This window comes from Vipera berus, assembly GCF_964194415.1.
Source record: "Vipera berus genome assembly, chromosome: 1".
NCBI classification, from domain to species: domain Eukaryota; kingdom Metazoa; phylum Chordata; class Lepidosauria; order Squamata; family Viperidae; genus Vipera; species Vipera berus.
In genome coordinates, this window is record NC_138202.1 from 303,500,559 (window position 1) to 303,526,755 (window position 26,197).

The 26,197-nt window shown below is 41.4% G+C and overlaps 1 protein-coding gene across 1 annotated transcript in view; it reads right to left on the reverse strand.

The window, feature by feature from the left end:
* The window catches only part of ALK (ALK receptor tyrosine kinase), a gene marked incomplete at both ends in the record, with an annotated part of 680,504 nt that overhangs the window by 74,942 nt on the left and 579,365 nt on the right, over positions 1-26,197 (reverse strand). Inside the window, 2 exons of the mRNA XM_081312714.1 lie at positions 23,858-23,983; positions 25,894-25,988. Of these exons, the coding sequence (XP_081168840.1) occupies positions 23,858-23,983; positions 25,894-25,988 (221 nt within the window). The remainder of the gene's footprint in view (positions 1-23,857; positions 23,984-25,893; positions 25,989-26,197) is intronic.

Below are 26,197 nucleotides of genomic sequence, written 5' to 3' on the forward strand. Positions count from 1 at the left end.
AGATTGCCTCTCAGCATCAGGACTTCCATGGAGCTATCAGAGTTAATTTTTAACTGTCTGGCACTCCTGCTCAACATCCATGTCTTGCAAAACAGAGCATGCAAAATAGAGTTCTTAAACAACTGTAAGTATTTTAAGATTAATTTTAGAACACTTAATCTGACCTACAGGGAGAAAAAGACATATATTCAGTGGGAGTAGAAAGCAATTTCATTGTTCAAAAATGTGAGCAATGTAAAGAGAACAGCAACAGGCATCTTAACTGTGCTTCATAGGTCTAAGTGCATTAATATAAGTACTTCTGAGCCAACAGTTAATTAAGGAGATTTATTCAAGGAAAGCTTTTATTAAGATTAGAAAACGCATCACATAATTACATATTGCTTGAATCTAATACTACCTGGCAAAAATAATTCTCCAATAGACTTCCCCCATCCCAGGAAAAACATAATATAACTTTAAAACATTATTACTTAGTATGCCTTTCCTTGATGGCATAATCTTTCCTAGATACTTTTTTCCAATACAGTAGCCAGAAAAGATACTAATCTGACCCAGCCTCTTCCTATTAAGATTCATACTGGATGATCTCATAGGTATTGGTCTCAACATGAAATGGGACCACCCATAAATAAGGCACCAGATTATACATACTGAAGAATTCCCTGGAAACATCATAGCATGACATGACATCATCACAAATGGCAAATCAAGAATTTGTGCTCAGTGAACTTCCAGGGTCTATGTGGAATGTGAGAGTGGTTGAAGGCCAAGGTTGCAGGAAAAGAGAAAAGGAAAGATTGAATGTGTTGAGTCAGATGTGCTCTACTTAGTTTCTACTAGATCGTAATACAGCCATATGCAGATCACGCTGCATGTGAGAAGAACTAAAAAAACTGCTGTTGACCTTCTACTGTTGTGCCATAGAGAGCATTCTAGCCTATTGTATTTGTATGTGATTTGCCAACTGCACAGTAGCAGATAGGAAAGAGCTCCAGAAGGTCATTATCATCACCCAGAGGATTATTGGCTGACCTCTCCTCCTCCCCCCCCCTGGATGAACTGTACAGTTCTCGCTATCTTAGGAAAGCTCAAAACATTCTTAAAGACTCATCTCATCCTGGACATTCTTTTTTTGAATTATTACCATCTGCCAGATGATACAGGATAATAAAAAGAAAGACAAATAGGCTGAAAAATAGTTTTTATCCCAGAGCTGTAACCATATTAAATACTACTGTATAGTGCAACCTTGAAGTGCAATATTAGGGGCAGTGCAAAGGTGAATAGAATGTGAAGGATGTGTATATATAATGTATGTTTTTACTTGTGGTTTTTGTGTGTGTGTAGAGTGCACTGTGGACAGCACTTAATTTCATCGTGGGATACACAATGACAATAAAGATATTCTATTCTATTCTATTCTATTCTATTCTATTCTATTCTATTCTATTCTATTCTATTCTATTCTATTCTATTCTATTCTATTCTATTCTATTCTATTCTATTCTATTCTATTCTATTCTATTCTATTCTATTCTATTCTATTATCAGTGGAACAACCTGCCTCCAGAAGCTGTGAATGCTCCAACACTGGACGTTTTTAAGAAGAGACTGGACAGCCATTTGCCTGAAATGGTATAGGGTTTCCTGCCTGAGCAGAGGATTGGACTAGATGACCTCCAAGGTCCCTTCCAACATTATTATTATTATTATTATTATTATTATTATTATTATTATTATTATTATTATTATTATTATTATTATTATTATTATTATTATTATTTTCTAAAACTGGGAGAGGGGTAGGAGATGAAGATGCTTTAGATGTACCTGTAAAACTCCACTTAGCTTTTTAAAAAAATGAACTTAGGATATGTAAGAAAAAAAATCAGTTGAGTATATTTTGATATATCAACACCTTCACATGTAAACCATTTTGGAGAGGAGTTTTGGGGGGGTCGTGGATTGAGGTTGGGAATAATGTATCATCCCGAGTTCTGAGAAGTAAGAAATAACTAATTGTAGGTCTCTGCCAGTGGCCCCCAACCTTTTGGGCACCAGGGACCGGTTCTGTGGACAGAGGTTTTTCTGCGGACCGGAGGGGGCATGGTTTCACATGCTGCCAGCATCCTGCAGATGGGCTTCACTGGTTTGCATGGCCCAGTTTATGGCATGCCATGGTCCAGTGCCAGTCCATGGACCCAAGGTTGGGGACTACTGGTCTATGCAATGCTATTATTATTATTTTTTCTGCCCAAGATGGCGGCGGCCGCAGTTTGAGCTTCAGGCGCTCCACAAGGGCTCTAAATGGGTCAGTTTAGGGAGGCCCAGCCACGGCACGGTATGATGGGGCGACTCTGGGGGCTGGGGGATGCAGAAACGGCTGCTGGGCGCTGTTCTCGGCGGCACAGAGCCCCCCCCCTCCGAATAGCGGCGCTTTGGATGTCGCCGGCCTGCCGGCCTGCCGAGCAATGCTTGAATGCTGCGAATGCTGTGGGCGTCCTTGCTTGCCTTTCCTCTCCTGTCCGTCGTCGTGGATACCCTCTGCTCGTTCGGAGGGGCAGCGGCGATCCCACTGGCTGGAGATTCGATCAGGGCTATCAGCTGGCAGGTGCCGTCCTCGGCGGCACGGAGCCTCCCTCTCCTCCCGGATGGCGGCAGTGGATTGTGGGCCCGGACATCGGCCTCGGCGGACGTGCTGGTGAATGCCCGGATTCTAGATAGCTGCCGGGAATGCCTTTCTCCACCGCTGGAATATCGTTGGATTGGCGAGCGGGTGCTTGGGGGAGAGAATGTTTTGCCCTCCCCCCCAGACTGGCGGCAGTGGCCGGCGACTCGAAGATCGGCAGGGGCCTGGCTTGCTTTCTGTGCTGGCAGGCAGGTACTATGGCTATCTCCATGCCCGGCTGGAATCAAGACCTCCCCATTGACAGACCAGTTTGGCTTGGGACTTGACCGTGGTGGGAGGACGGTCTTGGACTGGTCATTGACCACCTCACTGGTGTGAGAGACCAGTTGGGGTGGGTTTGGCCCAGGACTCCCTCTTCTCTCCACTCCAGATTGGACTCCTCAGCCGGAGTGAGAGGACGGCTGGGGCTTCCTTTTGATTGCCATCTCAGGTGAGAGCTGAGATGGTCCAGCGGATTGAGAGACATGCCTACTGGATTCACTTTTTCATCTATAACAATACCATCAAACTACCCTTTGGATATATCTGTAACATCTGCCCTATGTGAACATTCTAGTGCTGCATGGTTTGCTTCCATTATTCCGAAGCTGATCTGTACGCCCTCAGGGGGGTTTCTCCCTCCTGGGCGTGACCTACCACCTGTTTCCACACTCCCCTTAATGACGAGCCCAATTGTTGGGACTCCGAGAGGTGGCTGGGCTTAGATAGGGGCCTCGAGTTGAGACGCACTAAGAGGCCCCTGATAAATTTTTTAGCCGGTTATTTTAAAAGGTTAGGGAGGGGGAGGGGTAGGAGGGTGGGGAGGGAATCTTTAACCAGCACTCAGTCTGGGCCTGTTAGGGGTCCTGACGGGACGGGGTTGGGGGAGGTGGCTGCTGGTTCTGTGAATGTTGGGGTGGGGCTTCAAATCCCCACGACGATAGGGAATGGCAGCAGGTGGTTGCACGGAGGGCCATATCAACATCTGGGATCGCGCCCCCGCTGTCTCCGAGTGGTGGCGCGCTCCGACCCTCCGGTTAGCACCCTCTTACCAGGGGATGAGGGTGATCAGGTCCCTGAGCTCAGGCTGGTTTATTTTAACGCCAGATCCGTCGTTAACAAGGCTCCCCTCATTCATAATTTGATTGAGGAGGAAGGTGCGGATCTGGTGTGCATTATGGAGACTTGGTTGGGCTCGGAGGGAGGGGTGCCTCTGACCGAGTTATGCCCTCCAGGTTTCCGGGTGCTACACCAGCCACGGGCTCAGGGCAGGGGTGGTGGGGTGGCGGTGGTTGTCCGGGAGACTCTATGTCCGCGGGAGGCCACCATTGTCCAGATGGCCGGGAGTGAATCCCTCTTCTTGAGATGTGGTCCTCGGGCTCAGTTGGGCTTGTTGCTCACATACCTGGCGCCCAGCTGTGTGGCAACAGCCCTGCCCGAGCTGCTCGACACTCTCTCAGGACTGGCGGTGGAGCTCCCCAGGCTTATAGTTCTGGGTGACTTCAACCTGCCTTCACTGGGAGGGTCATCTGAGTTAGCTCGGGAGTTCATGGCCTCCATGACGGCCATGGGCCTGACCCAAGTTATTGAGGGCCCGACTCATGTGGGGGATCATACTCTCGACCTGGTGTTCCTATCTGGACAGTGGTTGGATGATCTGGGAGGGGGTTCACCAACCATCGCCCCCCTGTCATGGTCAGATCATTACCTCCTGCAGTTGGTCTTCCGTTATGCCACCCCCTGCCGCTGGGCTGCAGAACCGACCAGGTGGTTCCGCCCCAGGTGCCTAATGGACCCAGAACGGTTCCAGAGGGCGCTTGGGCCTATACCCATCACCCTTACCCACAGCCCAGTCGATGTTCTGGTGGATGCCTGGGAAAGGGCGGCCGCCGGGGCACTTGACTGCGTTGTACCCTTGCGACCTCTGACCCGGCGCAGATCCCGTTGGGCTCCATGGTTCTCTGCAGAGCTCCGGGAGATGAAGCGTCGGAGACGAGGTCTAGAGAGCGGTTGGAGGTCCAGCTGATCCGAATCTGACTGATTGCAGTTAAGAACCTTTATAAGGTCTTATCTTGCGGCGATAAGGACGGCGAAGTCTAACTACTTTGCTGCCCTTATCGCGTCCGCAGATAATCGCCCGGCCGCCCTGTTTAGGGTAACTCGCTCCCTCCTTAATCAGGAGGCAAGGGAGGATCCCTTACGGGGACGAGCCGAGGAGTTTAGTCATCATCTGGCGGACAAAATCGCTCAGATCCGGACCGGTCTGGACTCTGACTGGACAGAGTCTGATGTGGAGGAATCGGACGGTCTTGAGCATGTTATCTGGACTGAGTTCGACCCTGTTTCCCCTGATGATGTGGACAGGATCATGGGGAGGGTGAGCACCACCACCTGTTTGTTGGATCCGTGCCCCTCCTGGCTAGCTTATGCGGCCCGGGAGGGGACACGAGGCTGGTTCCACGCAGTAATAACTGCTTCTTTGAAGGAGGGTGTCTTCCCTGCCGCCTTGAAGGAGGCGGTGGTGAGACCCCTCCTCAAGAAGCCTGCCTTGGACCCGGCTGTTTTAAATAACTATCATCCAGTCTCCAACCTTCGCTTTTTGGCTAAGGTTGTTGAGAGTGTGGTGGCGCATCAGCTTCCTCTGTTCCTGGAGGAAACTGATTATCTGGACCCGTACCAATCGGGTTTCAGGCCCGGATACAGCACGGAGATGGCATTGGTCGCGCTGGTGAATGATCTCTGGAGGGCTAGGGACAGGGGTTGCTCCTCTGTCCTGGTCCTATTAGATCTCTCAGCGGCTTTTGATACCATCGACCATGGTATCCTACTGCGGCGTCTCAGGGGTTTGGGAGTGGGAGGCACCGTTATACGGTGGTTCTCCTCCTATCTCCTGGGCCGCTCACAGTCGGTGTTGATGGGAGGGCAGAGATCCGCCCCGAGGCCTCTCATTTGTGGAGTTCCTCAGGGGTCGGTTCTCTCTCCCCTCCTGTTCAACATCTATATGAAACCGCTGGGTGAGATCATTCGTGGTTTCGGGGTGGGGTATCATCAGTACGCTGATGATACCCAACTTTTCCTTTCCACCCCGAACCAACCCAGCGATGCCCTTGCCGTGATGTCCCGGTGCCTGGAGGCGGTCCAGGTCTGGATGGGGAGAAACAGGCTTCGTCTCAATCCCGCCAAGACTGAGTGGCTGTGCATATCGGCATCTCGGGTCAACCAGATTATTCCATCTCTAACGATGGGGGGTGAGGTGTTACCCCCCGTTGATAGGGCTCGCAACTTGGGCGTCCTCCTGGATTCACGACTCAATTTTCAAGACCATATAGGAGCCGTGACCAGGGGGGCTTTTGCCCAGGTTCGCCTGGTGCGCCAGTTGCGACCCTATCTGGACCAAGATGCCCTACGCACAGTCACTCATGCGCTCGTGACCGCCCGTTTGGACTACTGCAACGCTCTCTACATGGAGCTGCCCTTGAGGACCACTCGGAGGCTTCAGCTGGTGCAGAATGCGGCCGCGCAAGTTGTGATGGGGGTCTCCCGATACTCCCATGTAACACCTCTACTCCACGAGCTGCATTGGCTTCCGGTTGCCCTCCGGGTGAGATTCAAGGTGCTGGTGATGACCTATAAAGCCCTACATGGCTTGGGTCCGGGATATCTGAGGGAACACCTGCTGCCGGCATCAAGTTCCCTTCGTCCAGTGCGCTCCCACAGGGAGGGTCTTCTCAGGGTGCCACCGGTAAGAGATTGCCGGCGGACGACACCCAGGGATAGGGCCTTCTCAGTGGGAGCGCCTGCCCTTTGGAACCAGCTGCCAGTGGAGCTGAGGACTGCCCCCGACCTCCGTTCATTCTGCCGGGACCTGAAGACCTGGCTCTTCGAGCTCTCTGGCCAAGGCTGAGGATTAATTTTATTTTAACTGGGGTTTTATTTATACAGGGACAAATTTAATTTTTTTTAAACTTGTTTTTAACTTTTGTATTTTGGTTTTTAATTACCCTGTAAACCGCCCTGAGTCCTTCGGGAAAGGGCGGTATATAAATGTAATAAAATAAATAAAAATAAATTATTGTTTTTATGTGTATTTTCTTAATTCCAATTTTGTTGCTAGAGATGCCACAGTAAAGACATGCCATTTAATTCCTAGGGGAAAAAAGCATAAACATTGTGTCTCAGACAAATAGCTACAGAAAACATATCTCAATAATTTACAAGAGAACCGTCTAACACAGTAAAGAAGGAAACTTTTCATTTATGTTGTTCCTGCTTAATGGCATCTCTGTGTGCAATGGAGTGGGACCTAGCACATTAACTTTTTTATGCAATAAGTTGGAAAGGGGTTAATGGTGGAAGAAAATATGGAAAATGGCCTTCAAGCTTGCGGTGGATCTGCAGGAAGGCTGAAGTGCCTGCATAGATATCTATATCTATATAATCTATTGTTACATTGCAATAAATAGTCAAATGGAAAGACTGGGAAGAAGCACAGTAATGAAGAATATAATGGGTCTTTCTGCTCTGTGGAAATTAAATGGTTTTGTTAGTTGAGCAAAAGAAGACCAAAGGCAGTGAAGGAAATTACAGAGAAGTTAAATGAGTCATGCATGTCAACCTTCATTGCCCAGGATATTAGAGACATCCACACCCCAGACCTTGTTTGGTTGGGGAGAGGGAGAAATGTAATCTGAAGAATTTTAATTTGCAAGTTGGGTGGCCATGAACAATGATTAAATAAAGAGCTGACCTCTGTTAATTGGAAGCGAGAAAGACCTTTGAGACGACAAATAGAAAAAGCAAAAGCAAAGAGGCACAGGAGTGAAGGCACGGGAGCATGCCAGTCAAACAGAGGCAGTGAACTGGCTGGTTGTGTTTTTTATTTCTTTGTGAAGTATATTTTGCTTATCTTCTGAGAAGGCACCCCTTGTCTTACACTAATGCCATTTTGATCTGTGCTGTTGAACCAAAGTAGCTGTGCTAATTGCTTTCAAGGGTGTTTCTGCTCTTCCTTTCTCCACTGTGCTGTTCTCTCCTCTAATTCCTCTGTAATCTGGCTCTAGTTTTTCATCCAGCCTCTTTCTCCCTGCCTCCCTCCCTCCCATTTCTTTTCTTACATGTATATAGCTGCCAGTCTTATGTTGAACTCTGGACAGCTTCTAGCCAACATCGACAAAAAGAGCATAACATAAATCTGTTAAAATCACAAGCATTGAAAACCTGGCACCGGACGTTAAACTTCTAACATCCTCATTAAATCCTCTCATCCACCTCACCCTATTCCAGTGTTTGGGGGGAAAATCAAAACTTTTAAGTGCTTTATGGAAGGCTAGAGGGTAGAGGCCTGCTAAGTTTCAAAGAAAAGGATGCTTCACAGGACAGGAGCTTCCTAGATCCCAGGAAATGGCAATGTTGAAGGGAAGGACTAGGAGCATGCCCACCCTATCTGATCTGATAGGATGGGTGGCTGTCCTTAGGGAGAGGCAATCCCTCAGATAACTTGGCCCTGTTCATTATAGAGCTTTAAAGGTAACAGTTAGACAACAGCCACACCCCTATCCCTCTGTGGAGTTGCAATTGGGCCACACATGAAACCCAGGAGGGCAGATTTCAGAGAGGGGAACCCCAGCCCTCCCCCCTCTTCCCCGCCACCCAAACAGGTTTTAATGATACAGGCCAGGTCAGTATTCTTATCCACAATTAATGAACTGTCAGCAGACTGAATCCATCTTGACATGTTTCTCATTACATTTCTTTTGACAATATAATTTAATGGTTGTTATGCATACTCATAGGAATGTTACTGTAGTTCTTGGGATTATCATTTCATTAAGAGCAAAAGCTGCATTCCTGATCCTGGATGAAATGGGAATTACATAGAAACTATATCTCATGTAGTATTTACAGAAAGGCAGACTGTCCATCAAAGAGGTTCTGCAGTCAGATCTGACTTTCCTTGCATTTCTTAATATTATTCTCCTTTAACCACCCAGTATTCTTAGGCCAGTTAGCTATTGTATAATCATCATTCAGCAAAGTTACTTTTCATCAGTGTCTCCATAATTTTATCTTCATTTTGTCTCCAGACCACAATCAAGGCAGTTGTTAGAGTCAGTGTTAGCTAATGTGAATCAGAGTAGCATTTCCTTCTTATTCTGTCACCATCCAAGGGCAGCCTTAAGAGTTGCAAAATCTGTTAGGCTTTGCATTCCAATATTTTGGAGGGAAGTCAGCAGTTTGGCAGAGACTGGGAATCAAGGCAATAAAGATGGAGTAGAATCATCAATGTGAACAGCAAATTTTATGCCTATACAGTTTGTTGCCAACTCAAGATGGATGGGTAGCATTGTAATATGGTCGTGGGGAAAAACACTTGGAGAGATGAAGTCACATCTAAGACTAATGCATCTAACACATCCACCACAAATGCCTTTTGGATTAGAACTGGTTACTGACTGAGTTAACTGCCACTTTATATAGAAATCCAATTCTGCAGACATCTTTATTGCATTATGCCAACAGTTCAGTTAGCATAATTGCATGCAAAGAGCCAACAAATGTAATTTTATTGTAATTAATATTTCCTCTGCTGTTCCTTTCAGCTCCTTCATCTGATTAACTCATGTGACTCACAGTCTTTCCCAGGAAATGCCATTTGCCATCTGAAAAAGGATCTACCTTCTGATGACTCTGTGGGACCCATTCTGGTGGCAGAAGCTGAAAGGGAGGTGCCAGTAAGGAGAAAGAAAGAAAAGTAAATAACAGTAATAACAGTAATAGTAGTAGTAGTAGTAGTAAAAGAATTGGAAGGGACCTTGGAGTAGATTGGAAGTAAATGCTAGAAAAACAGCCTGTTCTAATTACTACATGTTTAACAGTAAAATCTAGCACTTAAGCAGAATTCAGTATAATAGTGGAATGGTTAAAAGCAGCAAGCTAGAAACTGGAAGATAATAAATTCCAGTCCTGTCATAGGCATGAATCCAGCTAAGGGACTTGGGACCAGCCACTCCTTCTCAGCCCTAGGAAGGAGAAAATGGCAAACAAATTCTGTAATTGTCATCAGGTGTTAAGTCTAAAGCATACAACACCCCCCCCAAAAAAAAACACAAACAAAAAAACAACATAAAGTGGAAATGAATATGGTTAATATTCACTTATTAACAAATAACAAAATCTTACTTATAAGTAGTCATTGACTTACAATAATTCATTTAGTTACTGTCTGATGTTACAACAACACTGAAAAAAGTGACGTGGCAATTTTTTGCATTTCTGACGGTTGCAGCATCTCCATGGTTACATGATCAAAATTCAGGCGCTTAGCAACTGACTTATATTTATGATGGTTGCAGTGTTCCAGGGGGATCATGTGATCACCTTTTGTGACCTTCTGACGAGCAAAGTCAATGGGGAAGCCAGATTCATTTAACAACTGTGTGACTAACTTAACAACTGCAGCGATTCACTTAACAACTGTGGCAAGAAAGATCGTAAACTGGGGCAAGACTCACTTAACAATTGCCTCAATTAGCAACAGAAATGGGCTCAATTGTAGTCGTAAGTCAAGGACTACCTGTATTATGATGCCTGGATGATCTAGGAACCTATTGCTATAAATTCTTATTCTTATTTGTCATATATCCAAGAATGTTCATGGATTAATAATGTGAGAACATAAATTATGAAAGAAATAAAATAAAAACAGACGCATAATATTTTCTTAGCTATCTTGGATATTGCAGAACATATAATTTTTTTAATCCTACAATATCAGCTTGTGAAACCTAAACTGTTACAAGAGGACAATGGGAAATTTATTGACAAATTATCTGAAATTACCTGAATCCTGGGTAGATTATAGTCAGGGCACATTGAAAACACAAGAGGTGGACAAAACTACTAACACAAAACAAACTACTAAAACAAATATTCACACATGCTGTCTGAATATTTTTTGCTTATTTATTGCCTGCCCTTCTGTTCTCCTGACTAAAAATGCAGACACTGACTTGTTAACAGGATTTCTCAAAGCAAAACCTGGTAGTTCATTCTGCAAAGTGAACACAATATAATTGTGTGGGAAGAGAAGACCAGTAAGCAGTGGTGGGATTCAAATATGTGAAAAACCGGTTCCCAGTGTGGATGCCGCTCCAGAAGTCCATTCTGGGCCTGGGCAACAAAAAATTAGCTACCGGTTCTGCCAAAGTGGTGCGAACCGACTGAATCCCACCGCTGTCAGTAAGACTTTTCTAGATTTCCCCATTTAATATTTTTATATCTATGAGTTATCTCTATGCAAAACCAGTCAGTCCTCTGAAATGCATAATCTATGCAAAATTATGTAATCATACTAAGCTACCCATGGCCCCACGGGCCATCCTTGCAGAGATTTTTCCTTACCAGATTCCTCAGTTCTTTCAACTGGCAGAATTTCTAATGTACCGCCTTTGCTGAAAAAGCCAAGGAGGGTGTGCAGGGATTACTTCCTTCTTTTCTTCCCTCACCACTTCCCTTTCCAGAAGGCAAGTAAGTGGCTGCTGGTGGGTGGGGAAGGAAGTGAGGGATTGCAAGACTGCCTGAGAAACTGTCATGGAACAGTGAAAATAAAGATCATGTGACCACAGCAGCATTCCAGCAGCATGGTAACAGTAGCAACTGATAGCATGAAGCAGCCACAGCTTCCTCAAATTTCACTCCTTCAGGAGTCCTGGGTCCCAAATTTTGAAACTATTCCTTAAGTTAGCTCATTTGAGGTACCTTGGTTTAAAAATTGTTGTCCTATGATGCATTGTCTTGGTCAGATAAAGGTCATGACAAGAGTGTTTTATTAGTAGACAGACAATGTAGATACAATCTAAATATAAAGGATTAACAATGAAACCTATCGCTTTGATTTGTGGCATTTTTCCTTATGTACAATGTTACCAGGCTTCAGTTGACATATAAAATGATTATTAAAATCTGGAGTCCAGAAAATGTCAGTAACCTTATGCAAGATCTTGATCTATGGAGGATAAGAGAGCCATGGTTCCAAAATAGACAGGAATATTTTTTTCCCCTTTATTTTAAAATTTAAATGTAGGCTATTCATTTTTTATTTTAAATGTTATGATTTTTATAGGTTGCTTTAATTAAGAGCAACATTCCTGCCCTTCAGAATATGCTGTAATTTTTTTCGTCATCAATATAAATGCTGAGAATCATTTTTCAGTTCTTCTGCTTCTGCTTCTAATGCCATAATAGTGGCTCTGGGAGAAAAAAGTTGTTAGTGTAAGAGGAGCAAAAGGCCAACTTTTTAAAACATTTTATTTTTAAGTCTAAGACAGCTTAAGAAGAAAAAAGGCTCCTCAAACCAATATGTATACAACAAGAAAAAAAGGAAATTGATTCTTAAGGGTTTGGGGGATTTTAAGTGTCAGAATATCTTTACATCCTTGCTTTATTGGGAGAACAGTCATGATTCACTGCATCTATGGGTGGCAGGCAAGAAGTCAAAGAAAATTCTGCCCAATTTATCTCGAGTTAATTTAGTTGCTAAATGTATCTATTTACCCATTGCCCTACCCCTTCATCTGGTTAAAAAGACTTTATGAAAACCTTACTTTTGGTTGTAAAAAAGTTGCCAAGATTTTGATATCCAGCACAAATATAACACTAATTATATATAGTGCTAAATATAAAATCATTTCTGGCAATTTCAGTATCTTTGAAGTCACATTCATTCTTCCTTCCCAGACACCTTTATGACAGTTTGAATGTACAGTATTTGGAATAACATTACTTCTAGCAATCTCAGTGCTATATACCTGTATGGAGGATATGGCTGAGAAGAATAAATATGACTTCAAAGACACAGAATTTGCTAGAAGTAATTGTATTATTGACTGATACATGGACTGCAGATTGCATGGATGATCTGCTTGCCATTTGGGGAGCTGGTATATTTACACCAGCTGAAACAAGGTTCCAGCTACTTCTGCCACTTTAACTTGTTTGTGACCAAAGTGCTACACGTTGTGCAAACAGCGAAGCTTCTGTTAGAAGCAGATGGAAAGGACTTTCAGATGAGAGAAATCCAAAGTTATCTGCACTCATGAGAGTGTGTCCTTAAATAATGGTTTAAAGGGGTATTTTTAGCTAAAAGTAGTGTGGATGTGTCCTAACAGTTAAAAAAATGCATATATAGAGTATCTTGCAACTCAATCAAGAGATAAGACGATATGAAATTATTTATAAGAAGTCATATTAAAGAAGAGCATGAGACACAGTTGATTAAATAACACATATTAGAGCACAACAAAAATTATTTCTGAATAGAAAATATGATGCAGAAAAGATATGGTTACAAATTCTAGACCTCGTGGATTCAGTTGTAATGTTTTTATCATTTCTCTTAGTATGTTATCCAATTAACAACATAAATAAGAGGGTGGACAACTTATTCCTATGTCTATCTGATATTCTCAATGCTCAGTTGCATGTAATAAATTGGGAAGAAGCAGATTCTTATAGCTTTTTTCATTTCTTTCAATTATCTTTCTCCCAGAATTTACTTATATTAAAATTTCTCCATATGTTATTCCATCTTTAGTAAACATTCTTCAGGGGCACACAGATTCATCTGCTTACTCTAGATTTCTTTTTTTACCAATTTTGTTGGCAAATATGTTGACTCTGTTTTCCTGTCAAACACAACTATCTTGGTCGTTGATATATTAATGTTCAGATACACTTCAATACAAAATACAATCTGTCTAACATTTGTTGCAAATCATTCAAGTTCTCAGCCAACAGCACAGCATCACCCGCATATAAAAATATCATCTGCGTACTTTCAACTCCCCAACCGACACATGATACATGCATTCCTTATTATTAGACAACCATGTGTATGTCACACATCCTTCAAATTATTTCCTTTTGCTGTTGAACCATTTGCTAAGAATGTTGTTTATTCTTATGCATGATTTAGTTCCATCATATTGCTCTTATTGCACTCAGCAAGTAAAACATTCCATTATTCAAGTTGATTCACTTAAGCATGCACTTTCCCTGAATCAACAAAGATAAAGTAAATATTTCTTCTCACGTTATACATTTATCAATCAGCTGCTGAAGGGACAAAAAAATTTTCTGCACAACCCTCCATCAGGCATCAAAGCACACTGCATTTCATGGATTTTATACATGTACATATTTTGTTCAGAATTCTGACAAAGACGTTTTGTTAGACTTCTCTAAAGAAGCTGGAGTGCAAAAACACATAAACAGGTATTCAAAGATATCAAGAGCTTCATTTACTGTAGAAAAGTGAATGAAGCCATTATGAAAATATTCCAGCGACTACTCTGTAACTAATAAATGCAAGCCCTATTTATAGTGATTCAGGGCTTAAATTATTGTGCTTCTTTCTTCCACCCATAGGAAAAATAATGGCCAGGAGGAATAGCTTTTACGTGACTGCTATTCTGATAGCAGACAAATCTGGTATCACACTGTCTCTCTGTGACCTTTTGAGAGCTTAAATGAACACCTTTCTATGTGTATCTACCATATCTATAGTGTTTCCATTCAATCTTATTATCTTGACCTTTGAATAGGGGAACAGTAAGAGCTTTCTTCCTATTGTCAGACATAGATGCAGTATTCACACAGATGATAAACAAGTCACAAAGCCGCTCCATATGTAAATCAATCCATATTTTCACTTTTTTCCAGTTATACCATTTATATCGGCAGCCTTACTGTTTTCAATATTCCTACAGTAGCTGTGACTCCTTTTATCATTTTTCTTGTGCTCCAAGATTGCACATAGCAATCTTTTTAATTCTGCTCTTTGATTACCATGTGCAAATATCTAGAGTATTTCTTCCAGCGTTCTTTCAGTTCAATTTCATCCCAAATTATTTTAGTATTTTCCACAAAGACCCATGAGCAAGTATTTCTAAAAAGGACATTAGTTAACTAGTTTATCTAAATGGGTTGGGTATCATCAGTATGCTGATGATACCCAGCTTTTCTTTTCGACCCCAAACCACCCCAGTGATGCCCTCACCGTGATGTCCCGCTGCCTGGAGGCGGTTCGGGTCTGGATGGGGAGGAACAGACTTCAACTCAACCCCGACAAGACCGAGTGGCTTTGCATACCTTCATCCCGGGTTTATTCGGACATTCCACCTCTTGCTATGGGGGGCGAACTATTACCCCCCGTAGATAGGGCTCGCAACTTGGGAGTCCTCCTAGATTCACGGCTCACCCTGGAAGACCATATAGGAGCTGTGACTAGGGGGGCTTTCGCCCAGGTTCACCTGGTGCGCCAGTTGCGGCCCTATCTAAGCCGGGATGATCTATGCACGGTCACTCACGCGCTCGTGACCTCACGACTAGACTACTGCAACGCTCTCTACATGGGGCTGCCCTTGAGGACCACCCGGAAGCTCCAACTGGCACAGAATGCAGCCGCGAGAGTTGTGTTGGGAGTTTCCCGATACTCCCATGTCACACCTCTGCTCCGTGAGCTGCATTGGCTGCCAGTTGTCTTCCGGGTGAGATTCAAGGTACTAGTCATGGTATTTAAAGCCCTACATGGCAGGGGGCCGGAGTACCTTAGGGAACACCTGCTGCCGGCGTCAACTTCCCTCTGCCCTGTGCGTTCCCACAGAGAGGGACTCCTCAGGGTGCCACCGGTCAGAGAATGTAGATTGGTGGCCCCCAGGGGGAGATCTTTCTCTATGGGCGCCCCGGAGTTATGGAACCAGTTACCGGTTGAGCTCCGGACGGCGCCCGATCTTTGCTCCTTTCGCCGCGATCTGAAAACATACCTGTTCGAACAAGCCGGCCTGGCCTGAGGGTGGGATTGCTGGGGTTTTTATCATCATTTTACTGGGGGTTTTATTAATGTATTTATTGTTTTTATGGGCATGTATTTAATGACTTTTTAATTTTTGTAACTTTATGTTTTATTCTTGCCCTCTACACCGCCCTGAGTCCTTCGGGAGAAGGGCGGTATAGAAATATTAATAAATTAAATTAAATTAAATTAAATGGCAAAATAGAATAGTCAAAAGACATGTTTAATATGACCTGTGAAAAGCATGACTTCCATGTAACCTACATCCTGGGTCATTGTGATGCAAACATTAGTGAAGGAGAAAGGGCACTCTTCAAAATTTTCTGGACAACAGAAGGCTGATAGACAGGACATATGTATCACAACTAATCTATATAAATTTTATGAGCACTGATGTTCCTTTTCACTATACAGATTAGTTGGTGTATATTTAATTGTAAACACAACCCCTCATTCCTTACCACTGTCCTATTTTCATGGTGTTTTCCTTTTATTATGTCCTCTTGAAGGGCTGTTTGGTATAGTGATATATCTAGTTTGGTGTAATGGTTAAGATATTAGGCTAGAAATTAGGAAGCTATGGGTCTAGTCCCAATTTAGGCACAAAGTCAGCAGGGAGCCTTGGGGCAGTCATTCTCTTCCAGCTCTAGGAAACAAGTAATATCAAGCTATTTTTGAAACTTGCCAAGAAAAATGCAGGGATTTGTCCAGGTGGTTGCTAGGAGTCAGCATTGACTTGAAGGCCCACACATATTTACTTTTGTTAGGATATTTTAATGGCTAGCTCAGCCAGTAGCTATTGGCCAGACCAAACTCCTCCCCATCTCACTGGATGGGACTGTGGATGATCCCCCATTACCATGGGCTCAAGAAGGTTATTAAAAGTCTGATATTCCCCCATTAAGAAAACCAAGATCATGGCATCCAGCCCTCTCAATTCCTGATAAATAGATGGGGAAGAAATGGAGGTAGTGACAGATATTATTTTCCTGGACTCCAAGATCTCCACAGATGGGGACTGCAGCCAAGAAATTAAAAGACGCTTGGTCCTGGGGAGGAAAGCCATGGCAAATCTACACAGCACACTAAAAAGCAGAGACATCACCCTGCCAACAAAAGTGCGTATAGTCAAGGCTATGGTCTTCCCAGTTGCAATGTATGGCTGTGAAAGTTGGACCATAAGAAAGGCTGAGCACCAAAGAATTGAGGCCTTTGAACTATGATGCTGCACTTTAGAAGGCCAGATCCTGAAGTTGAAACTCAAATACTTTGGCCACCTAATGAGAAGGAAGGACTCACTGGAGAAGAGCCTAATGCTGGGAAAGGTTGAGGGCAAGAGAAGAATGGGATGACAGAGAATGAGGTGGCTGGATGGAGTCACTGAAGCAGTAGGCGTGAGCCTAAATGGACTCCAGAAGATGGAAGAGAACAGGAAGGCCTGGAGGAACATTGTCCATGGGGTTGCAATTGGTGGGACACAACTTCACAACTAACAACAACAACATTCCCCCATCCAACCCCTACTTTCTACCTGCTATCCTGGAGAGGGAGAGAGGGGCCAGAATATGTTGGTGTTATTTGACATGCAGACATATACATAGAAGTGACTCAATTGATGTATAACAACAACAACAACAACACCAAGTTGGAAGTCCAACCCCCTGCTAGTCCAAACCCCTGCTTAGGCAGGAAACCCTATACCATTTCAGACAAGGCTGTCCAGTTTCTTCTTAAAAACTTCCAGTGTTGGAGATTCACCACTTCTGGAGGCAGATTGTTCCACTGGTTAATTGTTCTAACTCTCAGGAAGTTCCTCCTTAGCTTTAGGTTGCTTCTCTCCTTGACTTACTTATTTGATTTGTAATGCACCTCACTCCAGAGGTTTTATGAAGTGCTTATATTTAGATAAGATAAGAGCCATGATGGTGCAATGGTTAGAATGCAATACTGCAGGCTACTTCTGCTGATTGCCGGCTGCCAGCAGTTTGGCAGTTTGATTCTCACTGCCTCAAGAATGACTCAGCCTTCCATCCTTCTGAAGTCAGTAAAATGAGGACCCAGATTGTTAGGGGCAATATACTGACTCTATAAACTGGTTAGAGAGGGCTGTAAAGCACTGTGAAGCGGCATATAAGTCTAAGTGCTACTGCTATTTCTAGATGTCCACAAAGCTCTTAATGAAGATTTTCAGCAAAGACCTTTGTTTAAGAGTAGGAGCTGTGGATTAAGAGTTCAGTTAATCTTAGCCAGGTACTGGTTAGGATAGGAAACTAAAGGTAGGAATAACTGGAAAGTAAGTTATTATTTCTAGAAACAGTCTATTCTTCTGGAATAATTTTCCCACAGATATACAGGACCCTGTTCAGCTTCCTTGTGTAACTTCTGTGAAAAGTTGAAACTATTTGGGGAAAAGATAAGTTTGGATCTGCTCCTGTTTGGTAACACCATTATAGTTTGGTTTATGTTACATTATTTTCTGATTTGTTGTATTGTTATTAATCTCTGCTCCTACTGTGTATCAGTCAGAGGCATTTGGATTGGAATGACACTAAAATGTCAGTAATAAGTAAATAGATAAAGTGCATGCTCATGTAACGGGGGTTTTGTGGTTCTGTTTTCTGGGTAGCCTATTGAATTACAGCAACAGTTGCACCATTGTTTGCTGTAACATGGATTAAAGCTGTGAATCGTGATTATGTTTAAAAAGAAAAACTGCTATTCTCTCTCTTTTTTCAAAATAGATTTATTATATCTGATGAAATTTGTAAATGCCATTTGTAAAAGCTCCAGAGATAGATCTGCTGACTTCATGAGTAAGAGTGTATGTCCAGAACTTTCAAAATAAAAAAGACTATCTGAAATGCTGCTTCATGGATCAGTGGCATCAGATCTGGCAAAAAAAGGTCAATATGGCTTCTTAAGCAGTTGCTTGCATTTGCAATATATCTTATGCAGAATGGATATTGTATTCTGCCACATTATACTGCTGCCATAGCACAGCAGGATAGTCTGTGCTTGAAGTATCATTCTTCCCAGGAGGAATAAAGTAGGCTTGATTTTTTTTCTTCCTAAAGTGCTTTCATTTATTATCATTTATTATGTCAGACTTCAAAAAGGCTGAGAGGAAAAGACATCCAAGCTCCCTAAGACAACCAAGAATATCTTTCTTTTCAGAATCAATTTTACATCTATTTTTAATTTATGGAAAAGGTAACTGTTAGTCAGTTTCTATAAACCTTTCTTTCTATTAAGAACTTAAGAACTAAAAGAGCCTTGGTGGAACAGTGGGCTAATGCCTCCTTAAGTAACACCAGCTGCCTGCAATTAGTGCAGGTTCGCATCCCACCAGGCTCAAGGTTGACTCAGCCTTCCATCCTTCCGAGGTAGGTAAAATGAGGACCCAGATTGTTGGGGGCAATAAGCTGACTTTGTAATAATGCCGCTTGGGGGGGCGAAAGCCCTAATAAGCAGGCATATACATAGAATGAAGGCTATTGCTAAGCGCATTTGATTTGTGCTTAGATTGTAAGCCGCCCTGAGTCTTCGGAGAAGAGCGGGATATAAATGGGATTAAAATAAAAAAAAAATGGCAGACACAGGCTTTCTCACAAGGCTCCTCAAACATAACCCAAAATGGAGAAGGAAAATAAATGTAGCATAAATATTAAAATATTATGCTATGGTGATTTACTTGTTTTTTCTTCTTTATTTTTAATGGCTGGCATATTTCAAGAGTGATTTGTTGGATTCTGTAATTGTGATAGCAAGACAAAAGCATCTTATTTTGATGGTTGCTTTTCTACATCTGAGCATTAGCAGTGTCATGATGGCACAATCATTGTCTTATGTATATCAGGAGGAACTTCAAACATACTGTTGTGGCCACCATCTTGACATTTTATTCTTTTTATTATAAAATTTTGCAGACATCTCTCTTAGAGCATAGATCCAAATGGTCAGTGTGACTGGAAGTTCTAAAAATTAGACCTGGTCATAAATGGCTTTTCTAAACATTTCACAAAACAAATCTCCAACAATTTCTGTTTAATGATGATAGCAGCACCACCAATGAAAAAGTCCAGAACTTCTCTCACAATGACTTCTCTTGAAGCTGTGGATGACTGAATAAATTATTGTGTAATAACAGATGAGAGATTCACTCATACGTCTTGGCCATCTCATAACAAAGCAAACACAAGAATAGCATAGTCCACTTTAGCAATGAATTCCCTCGCACTGGGGAAGTTCTTTTGAAATGTTCATTTCTCAAACTGAGTGAAAACTGATATAAAAACTATAGAAGATTTCTCTGTTATCAGCCTGAGACAATCACTTGACTTCAGACTAAAGAAGGATTCAGTAGAAACCTTGAAACTTTAGAGAACCTCTGGGCAGGAAACGGTGACTCTGTCCAGGCGTTTCTTCTGTGTGAACTTGCACAGTTGTCAATGTAAATCACAATATAATATCTGCTTTTAGAGTTGTTTATTTGCACTTAGTTTATTTTTATGCTGGAATTTAGGGCATGTTTTATTGTTTGATATTTGTTGACTTTTTTAAAATTCTTGCAAACTGTTCTAGGAGCTTTTGCTGAAGAGTAACTAGTATATAACTTATAAATAAATAAGTACCTTATCTGTAACTCTTGATGTTATTTTGCTGCTTACTCCTTCTTGTTGCTGACATCTAATTTTATCCTGTGGACAAGTAATTAGGCTGTTCTAGGAAAGTAAATAGATGATTTTGCTGTGCTGGAGAACTTATCTTCCTCTCCATCCCTGCTGTTCCTCTTAGCTTTATTTTCAAACTGAAAGCAGATAGCTCCTGCAGAGCTGTAGCCAAATCAATTTTAGTTTCCAGCAGGAATGCAAGACTGTCACTTTTATGATGAGGGACATGCAACCATCAAGGAACAGCTATCACAAATAAGAGAAAATACCCAATCATGTGTGCTAAATGCGTTCTCAGCATGCTGATGTAGCTCTGCATTCATGAGGTGCTGGCAACCCATTCATGTTGGCTTGCAAGGTACTCTCTAGATTAATGATCTTACTTTGCAAAGAAGAGCATGAATATATTTGGGATAAAACTGGGCTTAGGTTAGTATCCTTGAAGCATATAATGGATATATTTTGGCCAGAAGGAATGGAAATGTAAACTGGTGAGCATCTGCTTCAAAAAAGTTTTCATATGATTTGTATCTATGGTGATTCTCAATTATCCAGGCCATGGTTGTCCTACAATTCTCATATGATTCATATACAAATCTTAAACATTTGTATTCATATACATTCATATACAAATCTTAAACATTTGTATTCTTTTGTAGAACTGGAGCAGGGATGCATATAAATCTAAAACATAATCATTTTCATTATTTAAAAGAATAAGTTGAGAATTAGGGAAAGAGACAAGAATGGCATAAATGTGGGACAGACCATTTTTGGTACTGTCAAGAGAGGATTAGGATAAAAATATTCATAGAGGAAGAAAAGGAAAGAAGGGTGAAATTTACAATAAATGTAGAATGGGTACAGGCAGAGAAAGTAAACTAGTCCTGTAGAAATTAGATCAACCTCCCTGAAGAGAATATCTCATGCTTTTAATCTTTTTGGCTACATTTTTGTTGTTGTTGTTGCTATCTTTTTTGCTACCTTTCTGAATTCTGAATAGGTTGCTTACCCCACAAAGAAACAGCATGATAAATATGCATGTAGGTATGTATATACGTAAGTAAGCAACATCTCTTTTTGATCAACAACACAATCTTGGTTTGCAATCTCTACCTCTTTCACATTTTTTCTTATGACTCCTTGGTTTTCTCATTTTACTCATACCCTTTTTTTCACAGGAGCTATCAGATCTGGGCTGTAAAAAGGCAGACAAATAAAGAGTTTTCTATAGCTCTTTGTGACCACTTAATAGCCACCAGGAATGTAACTTAAATATGTCGTCCCATCCTCCTTCGTACCAGATCCTGGGGAAAAAGATTCTCCCAACTGCTTATATGGGAGAGTCTTGAGCTTCGGGGTGGTCGGGGGGAGGGCATTAGGTGACCAAGCAGACAAGAGAACACTTCCTATGCATCACTTGGTGACAGCCAGTGGCTGCCATTCAGCCCCTGCACCTTTGTTATCATTTCCCCCTTCCTGCACCTCCTCTGTTGCCTGCTTCACCTCATACAGTATATTCAGGAAGTAGGCAGGAGATAGATATTGCTGGCTTGGCCAGGAATGGAAGAGGGGAAGTTTAGGGATTGGCTGAGGGACACAAGCAGATGACTGCTGTTGTGTCCAGAAGAGCACAGGGTTGGGTAGAGTAAGAAGTGGGAAGAGGTCTAGTTTAGGGACCTTGGCATTTCCAAGCCACAATGCAACTGCTTAGAGTATGCTATAGTTCTCATAAAGCAGCCTTGGGTTTACAAGTGTTATGTCATTCTGAAATATAAAGGGTAAGTGCAAACAGGTTGCCAGGTACCCAGATTGCAATCACGTGATCAGGGGGCCCTGCAGTGGCTGTAAGCTTGGCACCAATCATAAATGTCTTTGTTCAGCGCCATCATAATTTTGAATGGTCACTGAATAAATGGTCATTAAGCGAGGATGACCTGTAATTATAAAATATAAAATTTATAAATCAAATATAAGTTTTATGTTTGGGCATTTTACAGTTGGATAACAACAAGCATGGACAAGTTGAAAATGTGATTAGTAAAGAATACATTAAAAGAGTGAGAAAAGTACTAAAGAAAAAATTGAACGGGGGAAACACCATCAAAGCCATCAATACCTGGGCCATACATAGCTGGTATCATTAAATGGACACAACTTGAACTGGACTGTTTGAACCAAAAAATATATAAAAAGCTAATAACTATTCATTTTGCATTACATCTCTGTAGTGATACCTGTGCTGCAGCAACAGAGGTTGAGCTTCACCTCAAGTCCAACCAACTGTCAAAGAGGAAAAGCATGCATTGGCTGATTATGTAAAAGAACCAAGAACACGTATTGGTGCAAAACTGGAACTTACGAAATGTGAAACAAACAAACATGAATATTGAAATAATGTAATAAAAACACACACAGAATGCTGGTAATAAAAACATTACATGTTCAATTTCTAGAAAGATCAAATGAAAAGTGGATAAAGCTAAATCCTGGCAATAGCTTATAACTGGAATATTTAAAAATGATTTTGTAGGCTTGATTTTAGCTGCTCAAGAGCAAGCTATTTGAACTAATGCAATCAAGGTCAGAACTGAAAAATTGTCTAATGATTCAAAATGCAGATTGTGCAAAGAAACAGAAGAAACAATAGCTCACATACTCAGCTCGTGCAAGACAATCACACAAACTGATTATAAATGATATAACAGAGTCACCAAAATGATTCACTGGAACATCAGTAAAAATGAAAAATTGTTGGGAACATAAGAATTGAAAAAGTACTTAAAAATAAACAGGTTAAAATATTGCGGTATTTCCAAATACAAACTGATAGTCTTGATGATTTAACTGTGGTTAAAAAAAAGAAAGTGTGAATAATTGATGTGGCAATACTAGGAGACAGTAGAATAGAAGTCAAAGAATTGGAGAAGATCACAAAGTATTGTGATCTGAAAATTAAAACTGAAAGATTATGGCATAAACCAACCATGGTAGTTCCAGTGGTTATCAGCATATATACAGTAGGTTGTTGGGAAGATCGTGATGTGTATGAAAGCCAACAACAGCTAAAGAACTGACAGCTGTGATTTCACATTTTTTGTCTATATTATAATTGATGTGTATGAAAGCCAACAACAGCTAAAGAACTGACAGCTGTGATTTCACATTTTTGTCTATATTATAGCAATAACAACACTTGGAAAGAAGGCAACGCATATGAAGGTCAATATTAGCTAAAGAACTGGCAGCTGTGATTTCACATTTTTGTCTGTATAACAACAACATGACTTCCTAGATAGAACCTGGAGAATGAACTGAAGAATTCCATTCATGATTATCTCAATGTCTCCTACATATTCTAAGCTATAAGGTAACACCTCAGTTCTTCCTGAATTCCATTTTTAGTTCAGAATATTTTTCTTTAATGATGCTTTTGAACAGTTGGATATTTTAATTATTTATGTTGATTGATACCTTTGATCTTTAAGGTGTGTAGATGGGCTGGTATTTAACTTCAATTGTTATTGACTGATACTGATGTTGGTTATCTGGTATCAGTATTTCTCTTTTTGTTGTTTGCCTTCTAACCAACACTGCACTGGAAATCTGCACTCTTGTGAATGGTTCAATCTTTCTGAAATCATTGTCAAGAAGCCAATATCCTACCTGCAAAGCCAACTGAAACAGGAAATTGTGTGGGTTTTTCTTCAAAATGTCCTTCTCCCCTACCTCTTTCATAGAGCAGATTGCCTGCATCTGGTCTGTTGTGTCGAGATGTCTTCTCTTCATTGACTGAAACACAAAAAGCAGTCTGGTTTTTGACTGGGTAGGGCTATGTGTGTAGGCCTGAAAAAGTTAGGAGAGCAACAGCTGGTGAATCAAACCAGGCCAAATGATTGCAACCAGAATACACATAGTGTTAAAGAGAAAGATAGTCTGGCATCTATTATTGCTATAGCATGATTTGAAATAAATAGAGGGGGAAAGAAAGAAAGAGAGAGAGAGAGAGAGAGAGAGAGAGAGAGAGAGAGAGAGAGAGAGAGAGAGAGAGAGAGAGAGAGAGAGAGAGAGAGAAAGAAAAAGAAAGAAAGAAAGAAAGAAAGAAAGAAAGAAAGAAAGAAAGAAAGAAAGAAAGAAAGAAAGAAAGAAGGTAAAGGGACATATTTATTATAGTTGAAAAATTCCAGTAAATGCTGTATAACCACCCAGTTACAGCAAATTTATATAATTTTCATAATAGTAGTTTTTCTTTCTTTATATTCTTTCTTTATATTTCTAATTGCAGATGCTAAAATTGAACAGTATTTGCATTAGTGCACAAAAAGTGCAAGCAAATGAAATTCATTAAAAAGAAAGGAGAGGTTTCTTTTGGAATGCTATGGAGTGTGGTTGTAAAATAGCTAAGTAATAAATGTAGGTAGTCCTGGACTTAATGACCATTCATTTAACAATAATTCAAAATGACAATGGCCTTGAAAAAAGTGATTTGTGACCTGTCCTAAAAGTTATGACCCTTGTGATTTTATGAAATTGCAATTTAGATTCACGTCAACCAGCTTGCATTTATGACCAATTGCAGGCATCCTATGGTCATCTGATTGTGATTTTCAATCTTCCCAGACAGTTTCAGACCACAGTGTCAATTGGGGAAGCGGGATTAGCTTAATAATCATACGGTTTGCTTAATGTCCATGTGATTTGTCTAACAGTGGCAACTTACTTTAGTGACTATGGTAAAAGTGGTCCTAAAATCAGCTCCAGTCATGTGATGACTTACTTTAGGTCTGTGCCAATTTATGATGGAAATTCTGGTCCCAGTTCTGGTCATAAGTGGAGGAGTCCCTGTACCATACATTAGAAGAACTAGTAGCTAAAGGAATATGTGAACAGCACATGGCTGAAGGTTCCAATGGTTGGGGGAAATGGTTAAGGGAATGTAACAAACAAACATTTCACACTTATCTGTTATTCAGTAGTTCAGTGCATTTGCATTTAGTACATGTGAAGTTATGGGGAAAACAAGAATGGTAATCTTACACAGCTAACTTACACTGCACTTGGGTTCCACTGGGATGGAGACTTACACAGATTTCTGAAATTTACTATGTTAAAATGTTTTTGGTATTTTTAATTGTAATATATTTTCTGAGCTATAAGCTGCTCAGAATTATGACTGAAATGGGCAGCTACAGAAACTGAATCAAACAAACAAACAAACAAACAAACAAACAAACAAACTCTAGCAAGCATTATATCACTACATAATGGGACTTTCAATGTTTTCTGCCTAGAAAATCACTGGATTTCTTGTCAATGTTCAACACATTAAATGCAGAAAGCTTTGTGACATAAACTCATAGTAATTCTGGGGTCACCTTGTGTAATGGGCAGAAGGAATAACTTTGAGGAACAGAGAAAGAGCCCCAACCAAGATAATGTTCAGATAAAGGAAATATAAACATTCAGATATGTAAGATTCTCTTATCAGAAACTTAGAATATAAGTAGCATTGGCATTCATAACTCTGATTTCCTGGTCTGGTCTATCTTGAAGGACTGACATCTTGTCTTCCCTTTTCAAAATATGGGGAAGCACCAAAGCAGGAAATAAAAGTTACACCTACATTCTAAGTGTAGCATTTAGTCTTTGGCAAGACATATGAGCAATCTACCAATTTAAAGGCTTATCACAGGCTTGCTCACTTGTCAGATAACAATCCAGGCTGAGAGACACATTATCAAAGGCAATGATGGCTTCTGATCCAGCTTTCCAGGATGCAATAATCTGAAGCCAAAATCTGTAAAGAATAATGAGAGAGATCAGACAATGTCAGTCAAGGCAACCACTCATCATAAAACCACTTTGGTCTTGATACTCTCAACCTAGCCTTAAACTAAAAGGTATCACCTTCTCAAATTGGTGCCCTCTGGTTGTGTCAACTGTACAGACTGAGAATGATGGGAATTGTAGTCCACACATGGAAAGCATTAGGTTCTGGAGGACAGG